General features: G+C 34.9%; 1 protein-coding gene across 7 annotated transcripts; it reads right to left on the bottom strand.

Annotated features, from left to right (window-relative positions):
- Window positions 1–687: 687 nt before the first annotated feature.
- On the bottom strand, window positions 688–8,082 carry LOC141656692 (polypyrimidine tract-binding protein homolog 2-like). 7 transcript variants are annotated; one of them, XM_074463689.1, is made up of 12 exons: window positions 7,974–8,076; window positions 7,037–7,280; window positions 6,162–6,371; window positions 5,962–6,019; window positions 4,580–4,642; window positions 4,329–4,402; window positions 3,555–3,650; window positions 3,417–3,474; window positions 2,803–2,907; window positions 2,636–2,717; window positions 1,860–1,972; window positions 688–1,256 (listed from the first exon to the last, which is right to left on the bottom strand). In XM_074463689.1, the coding sequence occupies exons 3-12, from the start codon at window positions 6,197–6,199 to the stop codon at window positions 951–953; spliced, it is 993 nt and encodes a 330-aa protein (XP_074319790.1). In that variant the 5' UTR covers window positions 6,200–6,371; window positions 7,037–7,280; window positions 7,974–8,076; the 3' UTR covers window positions 688–950. The 7 variants fall into 7 exon arrangements, with proteins under 7 accessions (XP_074319790.1, XP_074319788.1, XP_074319787.1 ...); XM_074463687.1 differs by having other exon boundaries at window positions 6,098–6,371; window positions 7,974–8,055; XM_074463686.1 differs by having other exon boundaries at window positions 5,962–6,022; window positions 6,098–6,371; window positions 7,974–8,048.
- Window positions 8,083–13,555: the final 5,473 nt, after the last annotated feature.

Genomic DNA, 13,555 nt, shown 5'->3' with positions numbered 1-13,555 from the left:
ATCATCCATCGATGGTAAGCCCCACAAAAGCTTTTTTAAACAACTAATATTATGCAGATCTATCTTATTTTCAATAATAGTCTCCCTTTTGGTGAGATCTGTTGTTCCGTCCCTTCTTTCGGGGTTTTTCCATTTTTTCGTGGGATTGTTATCAATATAATAAGTTTTAATCGACGGGGAGATTATCAGATTTGTTTCGTGGATGAATACATCAAGACGGCTACACTGTTTCCCTCCATCAAGAAGGATGCAAAGACATCGATTATTCATAGATTCAAGAAATTTATGATTTTGGAGCGGCAGCGCCATTACCAGTATTTAGATAGTTATTTTGAATGTATTTTTTACGTTAACAATCTTGATTTTCCTTTGTCTATTTGTTATCTTCATTGTAACCTACGCCTAGTTGATTATTAATGAGATGACAATTTCAAAAAAAAAAAAAAAAAAAGCAGCTCACGGTAGTTCTCATAATCCCTTCGTTCAGATCATTTATTTACCTTAATAATGTTTAAAAGAAGGTAATAGATGATGGCGATCTGAAACAGGAAGTACTCCATTTGTATTGAAATGTTGCACCTTATCCATAATTTCAGCCTCAAATTCTCAAGTGTTCAGAATTGACAGTTTGACAAATGATGTTTTCCAGAGGCGATGAAATTCCATATACTTGTCATTTCCACTTCATTGAAAAGAATAACATTTCACTCTCAAACTTTAAATATCACAAGAATTAATACGGCTTGATTCAGTTGATTCCACATTTCATCTGTTTCTTGCAGATGCAAGTTCTCTTATCAGCTAAGTATTCAGAACGCAGTTTGAAGGAAAAAAAAAAAAAAAAACAAGTCGAGCTTGGATGGTCAGACGACTTCTTACATAAATTTTGCTAAGGCCAACCAAAGCGGTTGCTCAATAAAAGGGGGTTGATTTTGAGGATAAAACATTGGTCATCGGCTGTATGGAGGCATTGCATGTTGCTGTGGCCCGCCATTAGGATTCTGCATAGATCCTGGTGGCATAGTGCCAGGTGGACCAGGAGGTGCGGATCCGTGTTGCATATATGGATAGTTTTGCGGCATCTGCATTCCCATAGGCTGCTGTGGTCCCCACCCTGAAGATACTGGAGGTCCTCCGTAGTGAGCCCCGTTATAGTGTTGGCCGGACGCTGCTCCAGGCGCCGGGACTGGCGGCTGTTGTGCAATAATTGGGGGCGGGATGGGTTGTGTATAGTCTCTACTTCGATCATTGTTCATCTGGAATTTAAGCAAACACATTAGTGAAGGCAAACATGCCACAGGAAAACACTTCAAATGCTAACTAAAACGACTACAAAAACCCTCGTTTGCCAGTAAATGCTTTCCAAAAACCATATGATGCTAGATTACTATGGCAAACAGAACAAACAACTTTACCCCTTATTCACAGAAAAGAAATAATTATATATAGAGGGAGCCGCACATAATCCCACAAAATTTTCATCTAACGCACATCCTTGAGAACACACTTGAAGGCGTTGTTTGAATCGAAGGATTATAGGCAAAAGGGAGAGGAGAAAAATGGAAGGTCAACAACACCAAGGCAAAATATCTTCATTTAAAGAATGCTGCATGATTGGGCAAATACGTGAATCATAATGACATTAGTAGTATCCCTAGAAAACTTCACAAGTTCAGATTGTGACACCTAATGCTTAAATACAACCCACTGGCCACTGGGTTGTATTTAGCATTACCCTTAAAACTAAACTTAATAAATCACTTGCTGACTAAAGAAACTGCTGCATTTTTTCACCCTGAAAGTATCATTGTATAAGCAAAATGTATATGGAACGCTCGAAGATAAGGCAAATTAGTTACCTTAATGCTTAAATCAGTGTGTCGTGAATATGACAGGTGAAGCTTGCAAAACCCACCATCATAAATGCAATGCCCTTCAAGCGCTTCCTTAGCAGCAATTGCTGTCTGAACATCTGCAGGTAGGAAACCTCCAAAAATTCTCAATACTCCAAACAGTTTACGTCTTGGAAAGAGAGAAAATCCATGCATAACATAAAGCACTATTTGGATATACTATAGATTCTTTAGTGTTTTACAACACTTTTAAAAACATAAGAAACAAATTCCTACTATAGCTGCAAAACATAAAATTCCTGACAACGTATGAACTCTTAAAAACATCAGAATACTGAGGGTGAGGGATCTCAATTGCATAATACCAAAAGACCACCCCAAACAGCCAATACAGAAAATTACGAGGTACTAGCTAAGCGAGTAAAGAAACAAATTATTAGAGAGAAAAAATAATATTATCAAAAAATTAAACAATCGTCCCTAACCCTACAAAGTTATGACAATGACTAAAGAAAGTCAAATTCTGTTGAATAAACATTGTTGAAATACCCCTGACAGAAATTTGGAAAGGTAGCATAAGTTCACTGTGAAGTTAATTGAAGACAGGTCAAATCGTAGAGTACAAGCCCTTCTCAAATATATGCTATGGAAAAAGATGTTTCCAGCCCAGTCATACATCAATTTCCGAATATATTAAAATTCAAGATTTGACACACTTCAATAGTTTCTTTCAACAGAGAAATGAGAAAAAATTAAAAAGAAAGGAGAACATAAGCACTCACCCGGATACTGAATCAAGGCCTGGAGACCCCCATTCTTGTCAAACATGGCAATCTTTTGCACAAATCCAAAGGCGGAAAAAACCTGCGGATTAGGTCAAGAAGGCAATAAATTAAGAAGCAAAAACGGAAGCCAAATAAGTAAAAGTTGCATAAGCTCTTGAGAATACCGTCTGAAGGACATCCAATGTGACAGCATACTGCATATTTTCAATTGATGCCAGAAGCACGTTGCTCTCAGGTTCCAATTTCCTCCCATCTAAGCCCACACCTAACTGCAACCATTACTCAATTAGATCTCAAAAAAAGAGTAAGAGTGATGAAAAACCAGACTTGCAGAGACAGAAAAAGGAGAGGGATGCTGCTAGTGTTAACTTTCAAAAATCAACGAGCATCATCCTTCATATATTTATAATTACACTTCTTCACAAATTCTTAAATGAGACGATCTTACACAATAATTGTTTCAGAATTCAGACCACTGCATTTACCCACTAACTATCGTTAGACTTAGCTTTAACTCTTACTAATCGTATATTTTCACAATTTTATATGTGAGACAGTTCAAAAGAGGGTAACTAAAAAGACGTGCACCAATCATTTTTCTAGCTAGATTCTGAGAACCGAGTTAATCTAATATAATCACTTTTACGCTTGCATGGCATGTAAGTACACATGTCGTTACGAGGCTGCTAAATGTCAAAAAGAGCCAGGACAAGAAATACGCCGACATTGCGAAGGTAACATAGAAATATATCAATAATAGATACCAATATATTCTTACCTGACCCGTTGCATCTATGGCCGAGGGAGCGACCGGAAGATATGGATTAGTGTAATCCCTGAAACAATAAAGTTTAAGTCAGACTAGAGGCCTTTATTTTGTCAGCCCAATAATGTGAAATTCTTTATGCCACCTTACCTGCTACGATGGCTCTGAAATTTAACACTCAAATCAGTATGTGCAGAATACGTTATCTTAAGGGTGCAGGGTTCAAGATGCTCTGGAAGCAGGTAGCTGAAGAGCAAAACAAGGCACGGGATTAAACCAAACTGACAAAAATCTCAATTATGGATGACAGATTGACAGACCATTGTAGTTTGCATCCAAAACTATTAGGCTATTAGCGACCAAACCAAGTAGGAATAGGCTGGCCAAGACATTGAAAATAAATTCATTACTCCCTCCATTTCACTTTAATGTCCTGGTTTGACTAAAAGTCATATTTAAGAAAAATTGGTGAAACACCATAAATGCCCCTTGACCGATAAACTTACATACAAAATATAAACAAAATGGGGAAGAAGAAGTTATTTAACTAGGGGCTAATGGATAGTTCACTATTTTTACTTGCTATATTTAGAAATAGGAGAATTAATTTGGAATGTGGAATAACAAAAAGAGGACAATAAAAGTGGAATGGAGGGAGTATAAAAATTCAATAAAAGCAAAGTACAATATGACCTATCCTTTACATGAACGGGTAAAAAGTTAAGATGGAGATATTATGGATAATATTGCCCTTGTGGCTCATTTGACGCCCCAAAAATAGGAATATCAGACCATCAAAACAGTGATACGAAAAGAATCTCAAAGACTTGAAACTGATTTTACAACACATTACACAAATGATTGACATGATGGCATAAGATCCAATAAAGTGGGTCAAAAGCAACAAAATAAATCCAAATTTACCTTGGAATGCCTCTTCCGTCAAGGGCATTCTTTGCAGAGGATGCAGTTTCTGTGTCTGAAAACTGTATCAACGCCTGTAACCCGAAAGAAAAAAGGAAATATGAGAGGCTTTGAAAATCATCAATAAATACCGCCCTATTCCCAAGGCCCTCAAGCAGACATCACTTTGAGGGGAACCCAAGAACAAGAGGAAGGATAAAAGAAGAGAGTACGACAATAAGGTGAAAAAATGACGAAGGGAATTTATTTGCCTGATATCCGGCAGTCTTCTCGAAAGTCGTAATCTTATGAACAAATCCAAATGCTGAAAAAACCTGCATTAGCAATACGTCACTCAAACAATGAACTTGGAACCAAAAGTGGAAAACATGTAAAGTACGACAAAAGAAACATTATTCTCTCTTTCCGATTCAAAATATTAACAAGTACAACAATGCAAACTTCAGATCAGAACATAAACTCATATTATCATATATACCGTATATTGGCTATATATAGCCTGTTTTGAACATATAAATTAAATCAGTAAAGTTCGCTATAATATAACTTAAAATCTGTATCAAGACAATCAAGGATTTGTAGCCAGGACTTTAAAAAAAATTACTCAGCCTCATGTAATAAGGCATTGAAACATTTGAAATTTTGAATATAATGTCAATAACACCCCTACGTCCTATCGAAAGTAAAAGCTATAGGTGTCAAAGTCACGACATCACTTGCGTCCAATAATTAACGAAGAATGATGACAAATACCTAATTTTGTTGTTAATCATTATTGGCTTAATAGAAATTAATGATAGTGATATGGGTCTAGCTGGAATTAAGAATAATATGGTGTAGGAGAGAATGTGGAGGTAAATGATGCATGTGGATGATGGGGGTTTGGCTATGTTTTAGTCTTGCTTGATTCTCAATACTTCTCTTTTACTTATTCTCTGAACCTTTTTTTTTTAAACTTTTTTGGTTATCTTCCCAATGTTTTGTAACTATTTTATCCTTAAGTAAATTTTATTCAAATTTCCACGCTATTTTTTCTCGTTTGAGTTCTAGTCAACTCTTCTGCAAAAGGTTTCCTCAATTTTTAAGTCTTTTCCCACTTATTTTCTAGTCTGCCTTGCTTAGTTTCACTATCTTATTTTCTACTCTAGTTCTCCCACCTAAATTGATGGTTATAACAATTCATGGAAGCCAACCCCAAACCAGGTTGTTGTAGATGAAAACAGAAGTCAGAGGGAAAAAGCAGACACAATAACTCGAACAATCCAGTTTAAAAGATGACGCAGCCATTGGTATATGGATGAAACCGTGCTATAACAGGAAAGCAGTACCCCATCAGCCCCATTTTATGAGACATAGTTAACTTTCCTAATAATTATCTAGTGTTAATAATGAGTGTGATCTACTCTGTTTATTTAGTAAGAAAATAATGAGTGTGATCTACTCTGTGTATTTAGTAAGAGATTATGTTTGGCTAAAAATCTACTAAAACGGTAGCTACGACATTTCGACAGTAAGCGACACTACGACAGTATAAAAGCAATGATAAGTCCACGAATGGTAGTAGGGAGGGAAAGGAAGAAGAGAAAGGAAGAAAGAGGCAGTGTTAGGGAAAGGAGAAAGGAGACAAACACACATAAGCTCTTTCTCCCGATGCACTAAGCTGCCATCGAAGATATATCCTTGACATGGGCCTGCTAATCCAGTTACACTCAAGTCAAATAAATGTCTTATCAAGTATGTCCAGTTATGGTCTAGGCAAGAAAACTAACCCAGGCATCGTCAAGGCAACCAGTAGTATCTTATATCCCAACATGGACCATGCAGTTTACTTACCAAGTGTAAAACGTCAATGCTGACTTGGCGTGCATCATTCCCCTCAACTGTCACTAATAACACATTTCCTGCGGTATCAGCGGTAGTCTTATTATTTACAATTTCTTGTCTGTTGGAGTATTGTAGGTAAACCGTTTTTCCTCGTATCTGTGCTGGCTCTGATGATGAAGCATAGTAAGATATCATAGCAATGGCTTGATTAAGGTCAGCCTGCAGGAGATATATGCATAATGCTTAGTATATTAATAAGAAACCCAGTAAGAGCCTGGAAGTTGGAACACATAGACACTGTCAATAACTTCAATGATGTCCTGTATAATGGTTCAAGAACACTTCTCCTTTATGTAAGACACAGTTTTAAGTAAGAATATAATTAACATAGACCGGCAGCTTCAAACTATCAGGTGTCAAAGAGTTAAAATTATCAATTCGGCTAATACAATGGGAAAAAGATTTTCCCAAATACATAGGGAAAAAATTCATCATAATTCGGACACCAGATAAAGATCTTTTGTGTTACTGAAATACAGAAAGTATCGCATACTGGCATTCGGTGACGATGTCCCACAGATTACAAGGCTCATAACAGACCATGGTTGAAAAACCAAGGTACATGTTAGATAAAGGCCGTGACAAATCACAGACTTTTGAAGCAACAGGTCATCAGGCGACACTCAATCATCAATACAAGAGGATCTAGACATACCATTGACAAGTATATCCAGGCTCACGAGGCATTTAGCTAGTACTTCACTGAGCCTTGAGCTTAAGTGTGCCCGACAGCCCAAGGCGTGCTTTTTAAAACTAACAAAGGTACATGCCATTGACAAGTATATCCAGGTCATGATTAACATCTAGCAAACATGAGCACTTACAAATTCAATAAAAGCTTGATTCTTATTGGCTCCAACATTGCACTTCGTGTTAACAACTTTCCCAAATGGTTTTCCCAGTTCAATAAGCTCTTCTTCCACGCATTCCCATGGCAAGTTTCTCAAATGAAGCACCTTGGATGGAGTTTGGGTGTAACGGAACTGTGGCTGACTAGACACAGACGCCATTACACAAGCAGGCAACGCTAAAAGAATTCAACGAAAGGCACCCACACCACAGAACCTCCTGCTCACAAGACAAAAACTTTTCAGATATTCGACCTTAAAAAATACAAAGAAAACATTAAATGTACTATCAACTCGATGCTAAAGTGAGCTATCAACTCAAAAAAAAATTATTTAGGTGGGGGTGGGGGGAACTAATAGGCTATCAACTCGGAAAAAAAAAACAATACACCTCCCTCATCATCAATTCATTACAGTAAGTAAAGTAACAAATGACCATTCACCTACATTCAATTAAAGATTATAAATTTGATTGTCCTTCATAAGTTCACATCATTTCGATTTTGCTTTAAACTAATTTTCGGAAAGGCGCAAGTGCGCAACATTATCCCTCAAATAATTCATAATCCCCTTTCGTAACGACTTTACCCACATAAACACTGATACAACAGATGCATAATCAAGCTAAGAGAATAGCTCCAAAATCTTTCATATGAGCAAAATAAAATACTAAAAAAAATCCAAATACAAAACTTTGAACAATTTATACCAGAAACTATTGAATCTACAGCGTTCAATAAAATATCCAAGGATCTAGACGAAAATCCCCAATTTGAACGAATTGAAAACCCTAATTCTGGGAATCAATAGACGAAGCAACGAAAGGAAATCGACAAGCTAAATTAATTGTAGAATTAAATGACGGCAAATTAGGGTTAATCAAAAGAGGGAAGAAACGAAAAGATGAACTAACCTTGATGAAAGAGAAGTAGGTAAAGGCAAAGATGAGAAATAAACGAAATCTGGGGGTGGTATTGTGAGAGTAGATGAGGCTTGAAAAGTTGAAAGGATGGGATATCTATGGAGTTTGTATTAACACTCGGGCCTAAGCCTAACCGAATTGAACGAACCGAAAATTAGAGATAAGTTGAAATCACCGGCTTTTAAACCACTTTAAAAGCGCGTTGGACAAGTTATTTACCTGCAAATATAAGTTAAGTGTATGATTATCGGTAAGACATTAAGGCTCACCAAAATCTTTAAAACTTTGTCATATTAACTTTTCAGTAACTTTTACTATTTCTTTATTGTTCAGAGTCACCTTAGATCCATAAATTATCAGTCAGACTCACCTTAAACTCAACTTTTCCATTTCACTTTTTTTTTCGGTTTTTTCCCATGGTACCCTTGTGATTTGTCACTTTGTCCATGGTACCCCTCTTTTTAAGAATGTGTCTATAGTACCCCTGAGGTTCAATATTTGTGCCTGGTGTGTCACTGTCGTTACAACTTCCGTTATGATCCTACATTTGAGCGGCAAAACTTCATCTAATGACTCTTATACTTCCTAATCACCTATCCCAATTACTTGTAGTCCTTATCACAAACACAAACCAAAAAAGTAAATTTTGATTTCAAACTTCATCTAATGTGTCTATGGTACCCTGGGGTTCAATTTTTGGATGCATATGTTGTAGTTTTTGGATGGATGAACTTTGTAATTTCTTGGTGGCATATGATCTGTTGTGATTTTTTGGATGAATGAACTTTGAATATAACTGTTGAATGGAGGTGTTGGATATGTATATTATGAGGAGGTGTTGAATGTGTATTATAGTATGAAATAGATAATGAGTAGTTACTGAAGGGGAAAAGTGTATATATTGCAAACCTCGGGGGTATTTGGTACAAACTTTATTTTTGAATAAAATTGATAAAATCTTAATTTTCTCACCAAATTTAGTTTTGCCTTAATCAAACTCGGTTACTCCTAATTTAACGTGCATAACCCAATGAGGGTATCATTAACACAAATATTGAACCTTAGGGGCACCATAGACACATTCTTAAAAAGAGGGGTACCATGGACAAAGTGACAAACCATAAGGGTACCATGGGAAAAATCCGTTTTTTTTTTTTACAAACTTAAAAAAAAAAAAAAAAATGACACATGAGATCTACTCATTGGATAATTTCCTTTGAAAGTGGGGTCCGGACTCACCAAAGCCTTAAGTTGAGTTGGGTGAGTCTTGACACAACTTAAGACTTTTTTTTTGCAAGCAAAGGGAGAATCCCTCTCCCAGCTACCAGCCCCAGCTTCATCGGGGTTGCCCCACGAAGGCCGACCAGGCTGATCCAAGGAGCGAGCAAACCCTCGGACACCCAGACACCGGCAAGCCCAGGGTCCACTTATTCAACGGGTTTCCCCTCGAAGGCCGAAATAACCGCATGCGTACTCCACAGTGGGATTTGAACCCAGGACCTCGCAATTCGCAGAATTTTCCACGCTTTGAGGGAGCCTGGAATCACCACTGGGCCACAAGCACTTGGTTGACACAACTTAAGACTTTGTTAAGACTTTGATAGATTATTGGTTTTCTTGTCCTAAAACTTACCAAAATCTTGTTTTAAGATTACCAATAATCTGACCCTGTTCAGAAAAATTAAGCAAAAATAAGTTAAGTTAAGTTCAACAAAATAAGTTCAGAAAAAAATAAGTTCAGAAAAGTTAAGCAAAAATAAATTAAGTTCAACAAAAATAAGTTCAGAAAAGTTCAGCAAAAATAAATTAAGCAAAAATAAGTTGAGAAAAGTTAAGCTTAGTTAACTATAAACTCATACCCGTTTTATAGTATTGATGAGTTTTTTAAAAAGTTACGATTTTCACAAATTCTCTTGTGTAAATAGTGAGTTTTTTAAAAAGTTACCAGTAGAGAAATGACCATCTATATAAAATAATACTTGTAAAACAACAACCACAACATATTTGTTTTCCCTCCAAAACCTCACTTCCACATTTAACATAGATTTTAGGATTCCTATAAATTGGCCTACTAACTAAATAGCCCAATATATAAAATTCTTTTATGTTGTTAGCATAAGATTTATACCATGCAATTTTATTATAGTTTTTACTAACTTCTCTGTATTCTAAGGTCTCCATAATATCATAATTTGTTTTATAATTTTGTGGGTTTTTTATAAATAATTTTCATATCCTATATAGTATATACTATTGTTTGACATTAATTTAAATTTTTCAAGCATCATGTTTTTACTCGATTAGACAATATTGTTTAATCATGGAGTTTAGATAATCGTTAGTCTCAAAATCATTCCTTTTACATTTTTAAACGGGTGAATAATTATTTGTTAAAGTGGTCAGTCATGTTGAAGTGTTCATAACTTTCAATCTAATTATCTATACTAATTAATAAAACAATAACAATTGCCATAGTATTTTCTTGATTAATTTTTTTACTATGAACTTAATGTTTTGTTGCCGATCTTCGATTATCATGTTATTACAGCATCTCTCCTTTTCTTGCACGAGTAAATTGAATAATCTAACAACTAACAAATTGGATTTGAGAAGCATTGGGTAAATGTATTTGGAGCAGGTCTCACAATAAATTTATTATGAGCTTATTTTATAATTATAATACAAAACAGTACCACGGCCGATAAACAGGTGAAAACATGGTTAAAAATAAAATGAGTACACTTATTAAAAGAATATATACAAAGTTAAAGAGTCGTTTCAAGTCAAGATTAACAATATAATTATATAATGCTCATGAAAACGAATAAATGAGTACAATGTTATATCACTAACTTATTTAGAGACTATATCCGATCTCCCTCAAAAAAATTTATTAGTTAATGCAATTTATACGAATGAAATTTGATTATGAGTATGTTGACATTGTTTAAACATTAATAAAGGATTAAAGGGTATGCATTAAAAAGTTCACTATTTCTTATAAATTTGTCACTTTTACCAGTCTACATTCTACTTACATTGTTAAAAGCGACCAATTTCTTATTTCTTATATAAATAATAAAACACAAACCATAAATATCTTTTTTAATTTCCCGCCTAAACACTCACCTCATACTAAACACAATTTTACCAACATCCACTAGCCCACTAATCAAATGGCCCACAATGATCATCAAGTTTATATTTCCTAACTCATACACGACTAATATTGACTATGAAATGAGCCCACCATATTAACACAAATGAACCTCAAATTGATTTTGTACCAATTTCTACCAGTTAAATATTGAATACCTTGAAACTAAAAAATAAATTCAACTTAGTTTATGACTTTTGAATTTGTGCATCAAAAGATATAAGACATGAGTAATGTTATGGGGACATAGAGACCAAATATGTCTCGCAATTAACGGGTCGTAAAACAATTTCAAAAGCTCAAAGAGGTTTTAATATGGTCATTTACATATACTGATTAGTATATCAAATAGAAAATAATTTATAGAGCAATCATAATGTGTAACTCATAAGCGTTCTTTCCTTTTATGCCAAGTTTTCAAGTGTATACATTAACTGATATTGTTTTGACTTAATTCGTAATTCTACTTTTTATTTTGTCCTCATTTAAATTTTAATTTTTGTGCAAACATTTCAAAACTTATCCTATATGGTAAAATTTGCCGATATTTGAATTATTAACATGCTTTAACATAGGTGTAAACATGTTGGCATATGCATGCTCTAATCAAATATATGAGATACTAATGTTATACAATAAGAGTGTAACTATGTTTTACAATTAATACTCTCTTAATACTAATGTTATTTTGAAAAAAAATAATACTAGAATTTAAATATGTAGATTATATTGTTATAGCAGTATTGTATTTGTAATTGTAATTGTCAAGTATATAATTTCCATGTAACATATGGGAAATCAATTACCTCAAATAAGAAACAAAAACAATGTTGTAGATATAAAAATTTTCAAAAAATTTTATATATACAATCTATACACGCCTGTGCAACTTTGCACGGGTCCTAAACTAGTTTTTGTATAAATAGTGACCAGTCGCATAGGATAATTACTATCTACTAAAAAGTAGTAGTCACTATTAACCAAAAAGTAATTACATTTTGCAAAAATACACGGAATAAGACCATTGCATAGGATAATTATCTAGATTTATATGTTTATATTTTATGATATGGGTTAGTGTCCGTCTTTATTTTGGATTTCTGTTTTGACGTTTTATGCCTTCGAATGCTACTTGAGTGGTACTCCCTCCAATTCGTTATAATGTTCCCCTTTGTCTTTGGCATGATACTTAAGGAATACTATTAAAAATGAATAAAGGACATTGGTGGGGTTGGTGTTAGGAGATAGAGATGAATTATTAGGAGTTAAATAAGGAGTTGTGGGACCAAAACATTAAGAAAAGTAATAAAATAGGAGTAAAAGAGTTGTGTGGAGTTTGGTGATAGGAGAGAGCGATGAATTAAATAAGAGTAAAAGTTACCAAAAAAGGAAAGGAGAACATTACTTGAATAAACCGTTTCGGAAAAAAGGAAACATTATAGCGAATAAGAGGGAGTATAATTTATCTTCGACTTTTTCTGTTTTGCAAATGGGTGCTACGTATTTCTACTGAACTAATGTTACTCCTGTTCAATTTTGCTACCGAATCTTTGATATAACCGTTTTTGTGCTACCGAATCCGAAAGCTACCATTTGATGCTAATAGCTGTGAATGTTTGGCGTTTTATACTTTTGTGATCCTGATCACAATGCACAGGTTGGAGTTCGAGATACACTGAGTCACTGACAAGGATAAAATCGTTACACAGGCTAGACCATGATACACCGCTCCTGATCACGATACACAGGCTGGGATTATCTTGATCCTTAGCTTCCAAATGGTGATCGATCTTGCACGGGGAAGCGTGCAATACTACAAAAAGCTTAGCAAACTACCCCGTGAAGCCAGCGGCGGATCTACTAAGGGACTTCCGGGGTGCGCGGACACCGGAAACATAATATTTTTTTTGCGTTTTTTGTCTAATTTTCTGACTAAAAAAATAAATTTATAACTTTTTTATGTGTATATAGATTTTAAATATTAATCCGGACCCCGGAAAGAAATTTTTCTGTATTCGCTATTGCGTGAAGCTCAGTTAGCCAATTTAATCATAAACTCAAGCAATTAGAGATTAAATGCACCAAAATTAGGACTAAAGCAAGGGTTTTTGACATAAATAATGGGACGTTAACGTAGGTATTAGTGACCAACATACTTTCATATCGTTGAATGAGAAGATTTGCCTCCTAAGTCCTACCAATGAAGATCGTAAAAAGACCAGAGCAAGAAAATATTAAATGAGAAGATTTGCCTCTCACCAATGAAGATCGTAAAAAGACCAGAGCAAGAAAATACTATTTCGTAGCATCTAAACATTGAATTAGATCTGAATATATGTCCCTGCATCAAGATCATGGCCATGGCTTCACCTGAAGGTGCTAGGCTAGCTCATAGAATGGTCTTGGAAATGAAAGA

This window comes from Silene latifolia, chromosome 5, assembly GCF_048544455.1.
Source record: "Silene latifolia isolate original U9 population chromosome 5, ASM4854445v1, whole genome shotgun sequence".
NCBI classification, from domain to species: domain Eukaryota; kingdom Viridiplantae; phylum Streptophyta; class Magnoliopsida; order Caryophyllales; family Caryophyllaceae; genus Silene; species Silene latifolia.
The sequence above is the reverse complement of the archived record's forward strand: the minus strand, read 5'-3'. Positions and strand labels throughout refer to the sequence as shown.

What these genes read in the sequence shown, in the direction of transcription:
- LOC141656692 (XM_074463685.1), bottom strand. Translation starts at nt 7,222, where the DNA reads ATGGCGTCTGTGTCTAGTCAGCCACAGTTCCGTTACACCCAAACTCCA. An exon ending in GACGGAAGAGGCATTCCAAG is followed by an intron (nt 3,651 to 4,328) that starts GTAAATTTGGAT and finishes TTTGCTCTTCAG; the next exon opens with CTACCTGCTTCCAGAGCATC. An exon ending in CATTGGATGTCCTTCAGACG is followed by an intron (nt 2,718 to 2,802) that starts GTATTCTCAAGA and finishes CCTAATCCGCAG; the next exon opens with GTTTTTTCCGCCTTTGGATT.